Source organism: Zootermopsis nevadensis, unplaced genomic scaffold (assembly GCF_977971745.1).
Source record: "Zootermopsis nevadensis isolate Lab colony 2312 unplaced genomic scaffold, Znev_1.0 Znev_ptg000061l, whole genome shotgun sequence".
In the NCBI taxonomy this organism is placed as follows: domain Eukaryota; kingdom Metazoa; phylum Arthropoda; class Insecta; order Blattodea; family Termopsidae; genus Zootermopsis; species Zootermopsis nevadensis.
The window spans coordinates 23,933,468-23,947,068 of NW_028259192.1; the positions used below are offsets into that span (position 1 = coordinate 23,933,468).

Genomic DNA, 13,601 nt, shown 5'->3' on the forward strand with positions numbered 1-13,601 from the left:
GTTCTTTGATAATCCCTAGTGTAGGGAAATGTTTGTGTATTTACTGGCTATCGTGGGTATATAAATGGCGGGAATCGTGAGATTTGTGGTAGAAATCAGTGACTGTTGACATAATTTGAGTTAGTATAAATTAGAATCTATGGAGGACGAAGTATTTACGATTTAAGGTTTTCACGGCGGTGCGCCCGAAGTATTTATTTAGTATGGTATTACTTGGAAGTAGAATGAGAGAAAATTGTTAAAATATGGCAGGTGACTCTACGTATGTTATAACGCCGCCTTTATCACCTCAGGGAGTTCGGAGTGGTAATGTCAGTTTTGAAAATGGTATGTACCGTTTTCACATCCAAAGAATTACGATCATGTTACAGAAACTCCTCAAATTTGCGTAACAATTATTTGGAAGAAGTAGACCCACATTTCACGTTCGTGATATAACCTTATCATCCATTCGGTACACGTGGGAGTTTCACACTGTAACTTGTAATATTGTATATGTCATTTTACTTAATGTTACTTAATTTAATTGTGAATGTAGTTTTAATGTCAGTGATGATTCTCTTAGAAACAGCTCATGAACAGGATGAGTACAATGTATACAATAAGGAAACTTATAATTAGTTCTAACAGATGGGTCTTCTGAGTATTACAGTATTTAAATTAATTAATTGGCTTGTATTTGTAAGATTATTTAAAATTCTTTAAAATGTTTATACTTTGCTTTGAAGCTTGGAACTTGTTTAATTTTTTAAAGATCATTAGTTTATTGACTGTTATTTGGAATTGCAGTTGGCAGTGTCCAGTTTCACTGGTTCACGTGTGCGGGAGAAGGAAGTTCAAGAGATATGAGACTTCAGCTAGATGGTTATATAATGAAGGGAGAAATGAATGTTATTGCAGATTACACTAGTGTGTGGGAACAAGTAAAGAATCCAATAATTCTTTTTGGCAGAAATTTTGATCAGGACTCAGCTTTGCTTTTCCATTCCAAATTGCTGTTTCAAATAGCAAGGTAAGTGAAGTATTCAATAGCCCTGCTCAAATGTAAACTTAACAGCAAATAAAATAATTTTGTTCTCAGTCCTTAATCTGTGTAACTTGAATGGATCAACATATTGTTATTTTAATTTATTTTATTTTTGCATGTTTATGTCATTAGTGTTAATAATGAACTCACTTTCAGGATTTCTTTAGTGCAATATTTCACATACCTTTTCCTTGCATGTTATGAACTTTTATTAGAGCAAGTGTGTAATGGTATATTTTTATCTTTGAAATAGTCTCTCCCTTTGAAGCTGTCTAACCAAAATTTTGTGCATGTTTCTGATCTCCCTCATATGTGCTACATGCTTTAGACATCTCATTGACCTTGATTTGGTCATCTTGATAATTTTCATTTGTGGCCTTCTGGGTTGTGACTGTGTGGTCTTTTGGTAGTGCCCAACATTTTGGAGGAATTCATTGCTGCCATATGTAGGAGAAAGTGAGCTTTCAACCTAAATGAAAGTGATGCATTTCTCTAAAATATTGATAACCGCCAACAAGCCCACACAGCATCATAATCCAGGGGACGACAGTTGGCGTCTTCACTGCCATGAGGACCTTAAATCGTAGTCAGCATTCTTGCTTTATTTTTCAGGAAAGATGTGATGATCTTGGATTCAGCATCAAGACTAAGTTCTCATTTACCCAGTAACGTTTCAACTTCTTTGCAGTCTGACTTAAATTACTATATGCACCTCAGGAAGCAGATATGTGAGCTTATGGCGTACACTCGCTGTTACATTGCAAGGTATTTAGCCATTGTGTTGAAGTCTTTTCAGTGTTTGGGCAAACATTGCAGTTGGCATCACAAGGGTCAATGCAGCTGTTGCATAGGTCTCGCAGAGGGTTTAACCTTTATTCTTCATTTTTTATGGCCCGTGTTGTTTGACACATGCATAACCTCTCCTGTGTTCCTACCCTCTAACTAATTATATAAAACTGATAATCACTCATTTGGTCAAGAAATTATTTGGCTTTTATGGAACCCAAATGTCCATTGCTACATTCACAACATACTTATACTGTGCTGTATCCTTAGCTAGTTAATTTTAGTCCACAATCTCACAGATCCAAACCAGAAGATGGAGGAAGTATGTTCCTCCAAAACTTTGTTATTCCTACAGATACACATGCCATTACAACCCAGACAAACATCAAGTGAGATAATATTATAGTTTTGTATATTTTAATATCTAAGTTTTCTGATAACAGACAGAAAGGCGAAAGATTTTAAGCTGAATGGTTGCAAGCATTCCCTGAATTTAATCTGCTTTTAATTTCTTTGCTAATGTAAGTTTTATTTCTTACTGTTGTTTCAGAGCATTTTAACACTGACACACTTTTTAGGGGGAAATAATTTCTGTCTGTGTAATGTGAATAATTTTGCAACAAAAGACCACAAATTTGCATTGAGTTGCATGGCTAATTTCATTTGTGGTCTCTAGATTTTGTAGATTTTAAGTATATTGTTTTATGGCTAGTTCAGTTGAAGCTATACAGATCAGTATATTTTTGTGCAGAGTTCTCAGTAATGAGAATAGTGTCTGGTTGCTGGATAATTTGATCCCATCACTTTCTGGCCACCTCTTTGCATTGAGACTCTTGCTACGCAGCCTGAGGGACCTGCCAGATTACATTGTTGCTCATTCAGCAAATTCCCATGGCAACAAGGTAAGAGAAAAAGACTTTTCTTTGCCTGTGATAGTACCTTATTATTATGATAGTAATTAACCCTTCCTCTCGTATGAAGTAAAGTGTTTAAGTGGAGATACAGAGCAAATTTGATGTGATAGGAATTTATAAAATTTGGAAAAAAGTTTGTCGTAGATTTATGGCATGTAAAAGAACCTTACGATCATGAACGAGATGTTTTGTAAGCAAAATTCAGCGGCCATTTCTCACCCAAGTCTCTCCTGATTCATAATTAGATGGCTCTAGGAGACAAAAATCAGGATTGAGTAGAAATTGTGCAGAGGCAGTGGGTTTGTCACTCACTACTCATAAATGCACACTTCAAAGACAAAGAAACCTTCCGCATAGAAAGATGAAAGAAAACTTTCTATAAACTCTCATTCATGGTTGTTTATTTTAAAAAAATTCTGCTGTACTTTTGCATTGATATTGCTTAATAAGATTTTCAGACAGTAAGAAGAAGATCAAATATGTATTACATCATAACTTTATTTCAGTGCTCACAAGCTTCTTACCACCTTTTCCACCTGCATCTTGACCTGCGCTGGTACCACCTTACAATATTGCATCAACTGGTGAAGTGTCGAAGTTTGTACATAATGCTGGATGATTCTCAGCAGAACAGTGAAGATAACAAACTAGTTGACTGGAAAATGCTAGAAGAACAAGTTTTACTTCTGCTGTCAGATCTCGTAGCAGTCGGAATTGACAGGTTTGAAAGGGTGAGGGGATCTTGATTATTGCGGTTGACAGGCATCATGGGGTACACATCAGAAGCGCAGAAGAAGTCTAGAGCTATTACATAGAAAGTGGGCACAGACATTTTTGCGTTTTTGTTTTATATTGAAGATGACAACAAATGACTTATGGCTGGAGAGATGAAAACTTAAAACCATGTCAGTAAGATTTGTTTAATCTTGTTTGTAGTTGAAAATTGGAAACATGATGATCATATGGCAATTTGAGGTTATGTCTGATATTGTGTGAAAGACTAAATCGCATAATTATTGATAAGGAAATAGAACTTGTTTCTCTGTTAAAGCTATAAACATTCTCCCGCGTACATCTGTCCAGTACAGTGATTAGCATAGAAGGACCATGCCACATGTGCTTAAGTATGAAAAAATAATAGTTTTCTGCCATATAATCATAATTTCTGATCTTACAGAAGGTGAGAATCATTTTTACTTGCAGTAATTTAGTCACTTATGTGATTTTCCACTTAGTTGATAAATTTAGAAGGTAAGATTACTGGTGGTAAAAGAACTATAAATTAATTAGAAATATTTAGTATTTACCATCATTGGTTCATTTTAAAATAAACATAAATAGACTGCCGAGGTTTGATCCATGACAGGCAGAGGATTTTTTCCTCTAGCCTCTGGGGCCCATCCAGCCTCCTTTTCAGTGGGTACCAGGGTCCTTTCCTAGTGGTAAAGTGCAGCCAGGGCATGACGCTGACCACTCACCCCCAGCTACTGTCGAGGTTAAGAATGATAAGAGCTATACTTCCTCTCCACAAAAGTGCCTTCTGCATGGCATATAGTGGAACAGCTTTACATTTTTTTTTACTTTTAGAATTTAAAATACAATGTGTGAAGATGTATGAAAATTCTGATGTAAATTTTCTTTTTTAAGTGTCTGGTAGTTCACTTGTATTGATGAATTTTTTAACTTCGCAGCTAAGGGTCAAAATATAGTAATAGACTACATTTTACCATCTTGAAAGATTTGTTGTAATAATTTTAATTTGGGAACACTGGGCGACAGCTGCTGCCGATTTTTCTTTCAGATGGCGCTGAGTGCAACGCTGAAGAAAACTCCTTTCAGTTGTACGTGTGTTAGGGAACTGTGGCTAATGCTTCAATTGTATCTTGGCAGACTCCATCATACGGAACATGGGAAAGTGAGTAATTTGTCTGTCCTGAGTGTTCTTTGTTCTTTTTGGGAAAGGCACGTTTTGTGTTCTATGTCACATGTGTTGATTGAGTTTCTTCATAGTTTTGTTAAGTTTCAGTAGGAACTTTCTGAGGTCTTCTTTGCAAGCTAAAAACAACATCGCCTTTGTAGAGTACTAATATGTTTGGCATATTAATTGACAACATTTCCTTGCATTTGATTTTCCTCAGTCTTTTTGGACATATCTGAACCAAATCTTGAATGTTGTACTGGGGAAGAAACCTCCAAGTGATGTGTCGGCCCAAAACTGTTCTGTACTAAGACTACCAGACACTTATGCATGTTCGGATCGAGTCAGCTTCAGTCTTTGGCTGCTTGTCCATTTAGCGCAGTTGAGTGGCTACACAGAAGAGGGACGCTACGTTGGAACTGGCAGCGGAAGGGTACGTATTAGTCTCGTGAATGATTTAAGGTCTGTGTTAACGAGCTCTGTTATTGATGACCATAATCAAGGCCACCCTACAGGTCTGCAGTCTCATAGTCTTCTGGGTCTCTGGAGAGGATTAACCTCTTTAATCAGGGTACTGCCCTCAGACCTGAGCCTTTTAGGTACCCTAGCCTACGATTCTGTCAGAATTGTCACAAAGTGGGTTTATCTAGATATATGTAAATGCTTAATCTGTGGTCCAGATGCCTTGCAGGGTTAGTCATGCCTGCTTTATGGAACATGACAGGTGGAGAGCAACTTCCCTCAACTGGAAGCAGTTCTCAAGGTCTGTGTGGCAACGGATAACAATGTGACTGAGCCGCAGCTGAGGGTCATCGTCCGACTGGTGACTATACTTGTAACGGAGTGGTGGGAGGCAAGAAGTGAGCCTGTTATGATTCTGTGGGAGTATTATCATCGTCGGCTCAACAGCGCCTTTTTTGTACCTGGTGCTCTGCCAGACACGATGGCAGTCATGAGGTAAAGCAGCTGTTAATTTATATAAATATCTTGTATCGTGTTGAGGTAACGTGAAAGAAACTGGGGACCCGAAGATAAGGCTGAAATGGGAATTTTTTGCAGTGTCATCTGGTGTGGCTGATGTGTTCCATTTTCTCGTGACCTATTTACGCCTTTCTAGTGGCTTACTTTAATGCTGTTTTGTCTTATATTTTCATAGGTAGTTGTTTTATGATCGTATTTAGTGAATTCTTTGAGCATCTTGAATAACCAGATAATCTTATCTGCTATGTGTGGGTCAGTAAAACAGGTGCAGGATTATTGCAGCAGGTGAAGACTCGGTTGGAAGTTACCGCAGCGCCGGACGAGGACAGTTTCTGTCTTTTCCTACGTTTACTTGGAAAGCACCTCGTTTGCTGTTTGACGCACAACCAGCAGCGGCACTGGCAGCAGATGAAGGGTCGCATCTACTCCAAGTTCCCCTCCACCAAACTTCTTGCCCTTACTGAGTTGGGCCTCTACCATTTTGTTTCTTTGTTTCTTACTTTGGCTGTGACTGTGGATTTGCAGGAAGTGGTAAGTCTGTCTCAAACGTTCAATAACTTTTCTGTTGTTGTAAATAGATATACAACGTTCATACATGCAGCAGGAATTTTAGAAGTTTTCTGTATGGCAGCACCAGTGTGTAGTGGTTGACGTAGGTGAATTTTTGTTAGGTGTATATTTAGTATCATGTGTACAAGCCAGATTGGCAGCATGTCAGTTGTATATGCTCCATCAGTGCATTGATTATATCGATATCTTGCAATAAAATGCACACTTTCTTTTACAAGAATCCGTGTGTGTCCTTGCATTAACGTAATTGGTCTTCACAAAATACTCGTGGGGAAAAAGGGTACATAGACATGTGGTTATACATCCTGGTTGTAATGTATCAAGAACACAAGTTATCAGAATATTAAATGGTACATGTACGAACTTTTTGCTAAATTAATATGTGGTATAACTTTCAGGGTAAGAAACTTCAAGATCTACTAAGCCTGTTGCCCATAGAATCACTTGACCTGAATCGTCAGCTTGTGAATATGAAGGCCAATTTTGCTCTAATGCAACTGTATATTGAAAGAGGTGAGGTAACAACATCACAGCTATTTTATTTAACTTGAAGACATATTACTGTAGTGATTCAGGCACTAAACTCCTGTGCATCACTGAACGTCTTTCAGGCTTTCCTTTAGACCTTGATCATAGCTGTTACATTTACAGAATTACAGGAAGTAAATTTAAGTTAACTTTTATTTTCTTCTCGCTACAATGAGAACCTGAAATCTCAACTTTATTTTAATTAGTGAACTGGCTTTGATTTTTGTTTAATTAAGAATACAGGAATTACAGGCAGCTGATGTTGCAAGTCTGACTGAGGACACCACCTGCTGTCTTTAGTTTCTGCACTTGCTTAAAGTTTACTAGATATGACAAAATATTACGGGTTGAACAAGCATCATTAAATCATATCAAGGTGGCAGCTCTGCGCCTTAAATCAGTGGTGCCATGCCAGAGTTGAATCACAGTGCTAAAATAAGCAGTGGACCAAATAATCAGAAATCTTCACAGGTAATCGGAAATTCTGTTGTCTATATTTCACCTGTTTCTCAGCTCTGGTATGGTTCAGCCCCAGCCCAGCCTCGTTCAATTATCATCGCTCGGCTCAGTGCTTCTGTGCTTACACTTGGCAGGGTTGGACATCGCAGACATATCATCTCCGCTGCAGTCGATTGTCTCGGAATTGTGCACTCACAAAACTGCAAGCACGATGGTGCTCATGAGAACATTTGTTGAAGGCATTCAAGATATAATTGGTTTGAATCAGTTCTTGAATCTGTCTGAACACTCACTTATAGGTAAGTGCAATAGCTGTACAGGTCAACAAGTATGATATCTTTATTGTCTCATCAGTTTAACTACGGCAATATTGCAGTTGACTGGCAACAAAGGGGTATTTGGTTTGAATCTTGCCTGTGTCGCAAGCCATTGTGACTCAGATCCTTTGAAGACTGGGCACAGTCACTTCCTTCCCAGTCCTTTCTCATTCCTTGTACATAATCTCCTTTCTTGACATTAGCCACTGGTTAAGATTAATGTGTCTGTTAATCACAAAGTGCTCTGTGCATGGTTAAACTTTAACATAATGGCCTTTGAAGAACATTATGTTAGAATAGGCATGTGCATCCTGTGTTCCATAAACCCATAAGTTTTTTTTAACAATCTGTGTGTCCTCTTGTAGTAACTCAAGTGTTGGACGTATTTTCATAATGCCTTTGTCTGGAATGTGTTGGGTTTATCGCAAGACCCACTGTAAACATTCATCACGTCATGCTTAGGCAGAGCACGTGTGCAGCTGAATTACTAGAGTTGTCTCCATTCCAGGTGGCTGGATAACACATTACTTGTCAAGAAATGGCTTGGTCTCAGATTCTTATCGACTTCTGGATACAATTGTCTCCATTTTAACAAAGTTACGCCAGTCTCTGAATTGCATTATGGATGAGGATTCTGCTGACTGCAGCCAGCCAAGAAAGATGGCAGAAGCGTTGGTGCAGCACGTTTTGCCGTACATACAGGCTCAGTGTTCAAACGCTATCGCTCAGCCTCCATTTCAAGTAGCAGACTTAGCAGCAAGTTTCACTCTTCTGTCACTGGAGCAGCCAGACTTCTGGACTCACTCATTTGACCAGCTGTTCATGTCCTTTGTGAGCTCAGAGAAGATGAACGTCAAGTTACTGAAGCGTTACTTGTGTCTGGTTTTGCAGGAGGAAGCTGTTATGAGAATTGTGATTGATCCATCGAAGAACTATGAAAGCATTGTAGTTCAAGCTTGGGTCAGGTATGGCGATGTTTGTTCATCTGTACCTTTCAGTTTTTGTTAGCACTGATACTAATGTGATTTATGTATTTTTACGCCTTTGTATTATGGAAGTTACAGATTTGTCATTGCTCTGTGAAGGACGTGGCACTGAGCTTTGTCATTCAGTTTGCTTCACGTCTCTGCATGCTGTTTCCGAAACACCAGTCTCCATTCGTACCTCTTGTGTATATGGAAAGGTCTAGACTAATGGGACTCTCCTCATGCTCGAAGAGTTAATTGCGTACATAATGCAAGATAAAACATTCATTATATATTAGTGTTCTTATATTAATCAGTTTTGCTGCATTTTATGAAGTCCGGAACTTTATCACCGTGTTCACAGGATGCATGTTCTGAACCAAATTAATCCAGTCCACACTCTGTTGTACCCTATTTTTCTATAATAAAAATTTGTATTATCCTTCTATCTGTTCATAGGTCCTCCATGGCTTCACAATCAAAATTATCATCTGAGCAAATGCGTGTATTAATTGAAATTGTCTCTGGCAGATTTCATTTATAAGGCATAGAAGATTACTCGTAGCTGTGTGTGTGGTTTTTCTTGCAGGTGTTGTATATTATCTGTTAATGAATCATCAGGGGATATGTTAGATTTATCAAGAATTATTGAGCAACTGCCTGCAATTCAGGATCTGTGTCAAACATCAGCAGTCAGTCTGTCCAACGCAGACGATCCCCTTTTCACGTTTATCGAACTAGTGGGGCTCAGGTACCAGAGTCTGCAGGATATCCACAGGAAGGTAGCATTCCACGAGAAATGTGGCCTGTACTTCATGCAGGTTGACAAGTGTGTGAGCTCTGTGGTCAGTTGTGCGACATCAAGCAGTGAACTTGTCAGTAGGACCTACACGTCTGCTGCCTGCCTGGTGCGTCACTGTGGGCACATTCTATATACCAAGGTGAATGTCCATAATGAAAGAAAGGTATGCAGTTTACTAACTTTATGTTGCAGAGTCCTCCTTGAAAAGCTGATAGTTGCTTAGCTAGCCAGTAAATCTGTCTCCATGGAATCTGAAGATTCATTGCTGTGTTCACAAGAATCTATTTTGTGAAGAATGGCATATGTCCAGTTCTTCTTCAATTTTATTTTTGATATGTTCACTTCTTCCGTAGCTTTCAATATTCCTTCATTTCATTCAGTTCATTGAGTGTGTTGCAATTTTTAATTGGAGTCCAACATTCTGATCCATTTAATCACAATAGTAAAGTCTAGAATAAAAATGAATGCAATCAAAACTGGCACATCTTTTTGGGAGGACTCTGTATACATACACACATGTTTCTGTTTTTAAATGTTCATTATCTGCTTATTTTCAGTCAAAACCGAACTGCTTGTTGCCATCAATTGTTAATCTTCTGCTTCTACCACATGCCATTTACAAGCCAGAAACCCAGTTACATCCTTTCATAGCCTCAGCAATAAGAAAGACATTACATCAGTTTATTTTTGGGATATCCAAGTTGAACCCAAAGCAAGACGATTTTATAGCTCGGATATTAAGGGACATTGTCGCTCAGTACTTACCGAGACTAGTGGCCAAAACTGGAAGTGGTGTAAATATCCAAGGAGCCTTTACAACTCACCCTCTTTTAAAGTGTTTTACGGTCTGCGAGAAACCAGAAATTTGGAGGTTTGTTCTGGAATCCTTGTCGGACAGATTCTTCACTCGCAGAGGGAGTGTGCCGCATGAACACGCTGTATTGGTAAGTGATATGATCTTGTGTGTATTGTCCAGAATTTTTTATATCTCCTTCTCCCTCCACTGTTTTAAATACATAGAGCCCTCCGTCTGCAAGACTTCGTGTAATATGTATTTGTTTTGCAGGCATTGGGATTTTTGACGGACTTGATCACTTTGAAAAAATTTAGTGCAGATCTGGTGAACCTGATTATTAACTGTTCACTGTTGAAGATTTTTGAACTGGCAATGTTTGCAGAAGAGGGACATATTGCCAGACAGCAAGCTGTAGCATTTATAAGAACAATTGCTAGTAGTGACATCTTTAAACAGAATGTAGATATGAGGTATGTAAATATGTCAGTATTGCTTCTTGGTGTTCTGGGTCAGGACGCTGCGTAGCCTTGTAGTTGATTACCGGTGTTTTTGGTGGAACTTATCACCTCCATGCACAGTTAATCCTTTCATATATGCCAGAGAAAGTTGGCGTGGATCCTAAAAATTGCCGTTTCTTTGTTCCCTATCAACACAATAAATGAACTGTGACATTGTCTTTCCCGCCCCCTTCTATCATATAAAAAATTATGTTATGTGATTTCTTGTTCTAGTGAATATTGCATGATTCTGAAATATGAAGCGTGGATTTTCAGTGTTCATTCTAACACGGGGAAATGGAAATTTTCAGGGAATCGTTTCTTTCAATTTTTATGATGCTCTGCAACAAACATCTGGCGTTTTCGTCCACCCACCTGTTCAGACTGTCGTCATGTTTGGCTCAGCTGTGTCCTGAGCTGATGGCGAAATGTTTGCCACAGCTGAAAGATGTGATTAAAACAGTAGAACTGAGGAGAGGTGTTGGATATGATCCGGGATTGAGGTTAGTTCATTTTAATTTGTTTGCTGAGAACTTAAGCAGTTTGCCTGCTGCCTCATAACATCTGGTAGTTAGTTCCTCATCTAAGCAAACAAATCCTTGTTTTTCGTAACTGTATTTACTAAATCTCACCTCCGGATACTATTTTGTTTTTATTTGCTCTACAGGAATGGCTTGGCGAAACTTTCAGCCAGCCTTGGGATACAGGAAACATGAGGTGTGTCCTCCAGATCAGCGGTACAGAAGGTTGTAATGTTGTTATTTCTTAATGGCATTGCTAAGATGTGTTGCTACTGGTCAGTGAGTACTTGGCATTACAACATTATGTACATTTGTCATCTTTAGTGCCAGGTGAAACAAGTCTTTGGACAGAGATTGTGAAAATACTTGTTTTTTCATGTTCCTGTGGGTAACAACTTATGATGGACATCCATTTTTTTATATTAAAAGAGGCTTGAAGTAACGTAGTCTACATCCCACAGTGTTAAATTGCATAATAAATAGCTCTAATTTGTACTCTTCACCAGGTATTATGGTGACCAAATAAAGATGGATGAGGTGGGTGGGACATGTAGTATACATGGGAGAGTTGCGAATTGCACTCAGAATTTTGGTTGGAAAACGTCAAAAGGAACAAAGCATTTTAGAGCCCTGGGCATAGATTGAAAAGTAATATTCAACTGGATCTCAATGAAATTGGAGATGCAGATATGGATTGGATTCATCTGGATCAAGATAGGGTCCATTGGTTGGCTGTTGTGAACTAGGTAATGAACCTTCCGGTTTTGTAAAAGGCATGCAATTTCTTGACCACCTTTTCAGTGATTGTGCTGCATTGAGTTGGTATGAAAAGAATCAGACTGGATTGTCCCAAGCTGTTGTATCATTTGAACATACTATGTTCACCTTTCTCCGCATTGTTATTCAGGATTAGACACATCTGTTTTTTGCATCATGACTGCAACGTCAATTTGCATTAGAATGTTTTTGTGCATGACAGACCAGTTAAGTGTGTGGATGGGCCATTCACCTGCAGAAACCACTCCTGCTGCTCTGTAGATGAAAGAGCAATGTTAATTATGCAACAACAAAAGTAGAAGGCAAAAACTTCCCAAGGTTACCTCCTGGAATGTACACTCCAGCCCAAAAACATGACTTTTATGTCTTGCATAAACTGTATAGAAATTCTTGTTGAATGTTCTGCTTTTTAACATTTTCTTCCATTTAGTTTCAATTTCTGTGGGTCACCCAATCTGTTCTTGATTTCTCAGTGTTTCAGTGACACCCCAAATGAGACACTGAATGAGAATTTATTTGTGCTGTTTACTGTCCAACTGCTTTTATCATGAGCAGTGCGTTACGCTGAGTCTGAATTTCGGAGTGGTTAACCTTACCAGAAGTACTTGGACAATAAATATAATCTGTGGATTGTGTTCTTCTGGGTCGTGAGGCCATGCAGTCTTATAGCTGGTTACCAACATTTTCGAGGAACATACTGCTTCTTTCATCAGGGTGTCAAATTGTTTTCTATTTCACAGTTTGGTGATCAGATCCATTGTCCCCAAAGGAGACATCGTGAATTTAATGGTGGGGTGGGGGTGGTTTTTACCCTAAAGTTGGAGGGGATATCTTCCTTGGAACTGGTAACCAGTTGCAAGACATGCTGTCACAACCCAGAAGACTGCATTTTATTGCCATGGAAATCTTAAATGTCATAACAATACTTCTTTACCAAAATTCTGCGGTGGGATGGTACAGGACTGTAAGAATATTGTCCCATATGTTAACTAGAGGTGTGTGATGCACTATGAAAGACTGGGTGTTTTGCTACGGGAAGTGGATGTGTTCAAACCCCCTCCCCCCAACTGTGAAATGTGGAAAATTTATTTTTTGTGGGAGTGTCATTTGGATTTCAGGGCTTACTGGTAGTTGAGATATTGGCATTGTTTATCCAATTACATACGCCTTCACTCTGTAATGCAAATGGGATGACGTGTGTTAATGAATGTGACAAGATTGACAGGAGACTGTGCTGCTACTGAGCAGTGTGTGGATGATAAAAAATTGGCTGCAGCGTCTCCTTACCAGCTTGTTTTGAATAATGTACTTAGGGTTCCAAGAACTTGTTTTGAAAGGATATTTTTGTTTTGTGGCAATGTGGCCTTGAAGTTATTTATCTGTGGGAGGAAGTTTCACTGGAATTAGTAATGTTCATCCTTTAATTGCTTTAGAAAGCAATAGGCGGCTCTTGTGGCTAGCGAACAGATCAAGTTCTGGATGCAGACAGGGTTTTTCTTGTTCCACCAACCTTTCCATTATTCTCTTATAGGTTTCTTAAATGATAACCTTGGAAACAGACATAGCGCTATTAAATAATAAAACTTAAAACTGAAACCTGTTAAAGTAAATTAACGTTGTAAACACACTAAATGGAATGACACAGCACAAAAAAACTAGACTTGCAAGTGGCAGAATGGGAGTGACTGGGACATACATGGTAATTTGCAACGACAGGAAAAAGGATGACAAAAATCAAGAAGG

General features: G+C 38.7%; 1 protein-coding gene across 1 annotated transcript; it reads left to right on the top strand.

Moving 5' to 3' along the window:
- On the top strand, positions 1 to 13,317 carry LOC110836744 (protein MMS22-like). The gene is made up of 17 exons (XM_022078285.2): positions 1 to 327; positions 790 to 1,012; positions 1,640 to 1,792; positions 2,565 to 2,715; positions 3,234 to 3,458; positions 4,529 to 4,642; positions 4,866 to 5,078; positions 5,370 to 5,602; positions 5,884 to 6,157; positions 6,595 to 6,709; positions 7,318 to 7,482; positions 8,009 to 8,465; positions 9,055 to 9,406; positions 9,825 to 10,211; positions 10,334 to 10,533; positions 10,872 to 11,063; positions 11,228 to 13,317. Exons 1-17 carry the CDS (start codon positions 246 to 248, stop codon positions 11,274 to 11,276), a joined length of 3,585 nt encoding a protein of 1,194 aa, XP_021933977.1. The 5' UTR covers positions 1 to 245; the 3' UTR covers positions 11,277 to 13,317.
- The last annotated feature ends 284 nt before the right edge of the window (positions 13,318 to 13,601 follow it).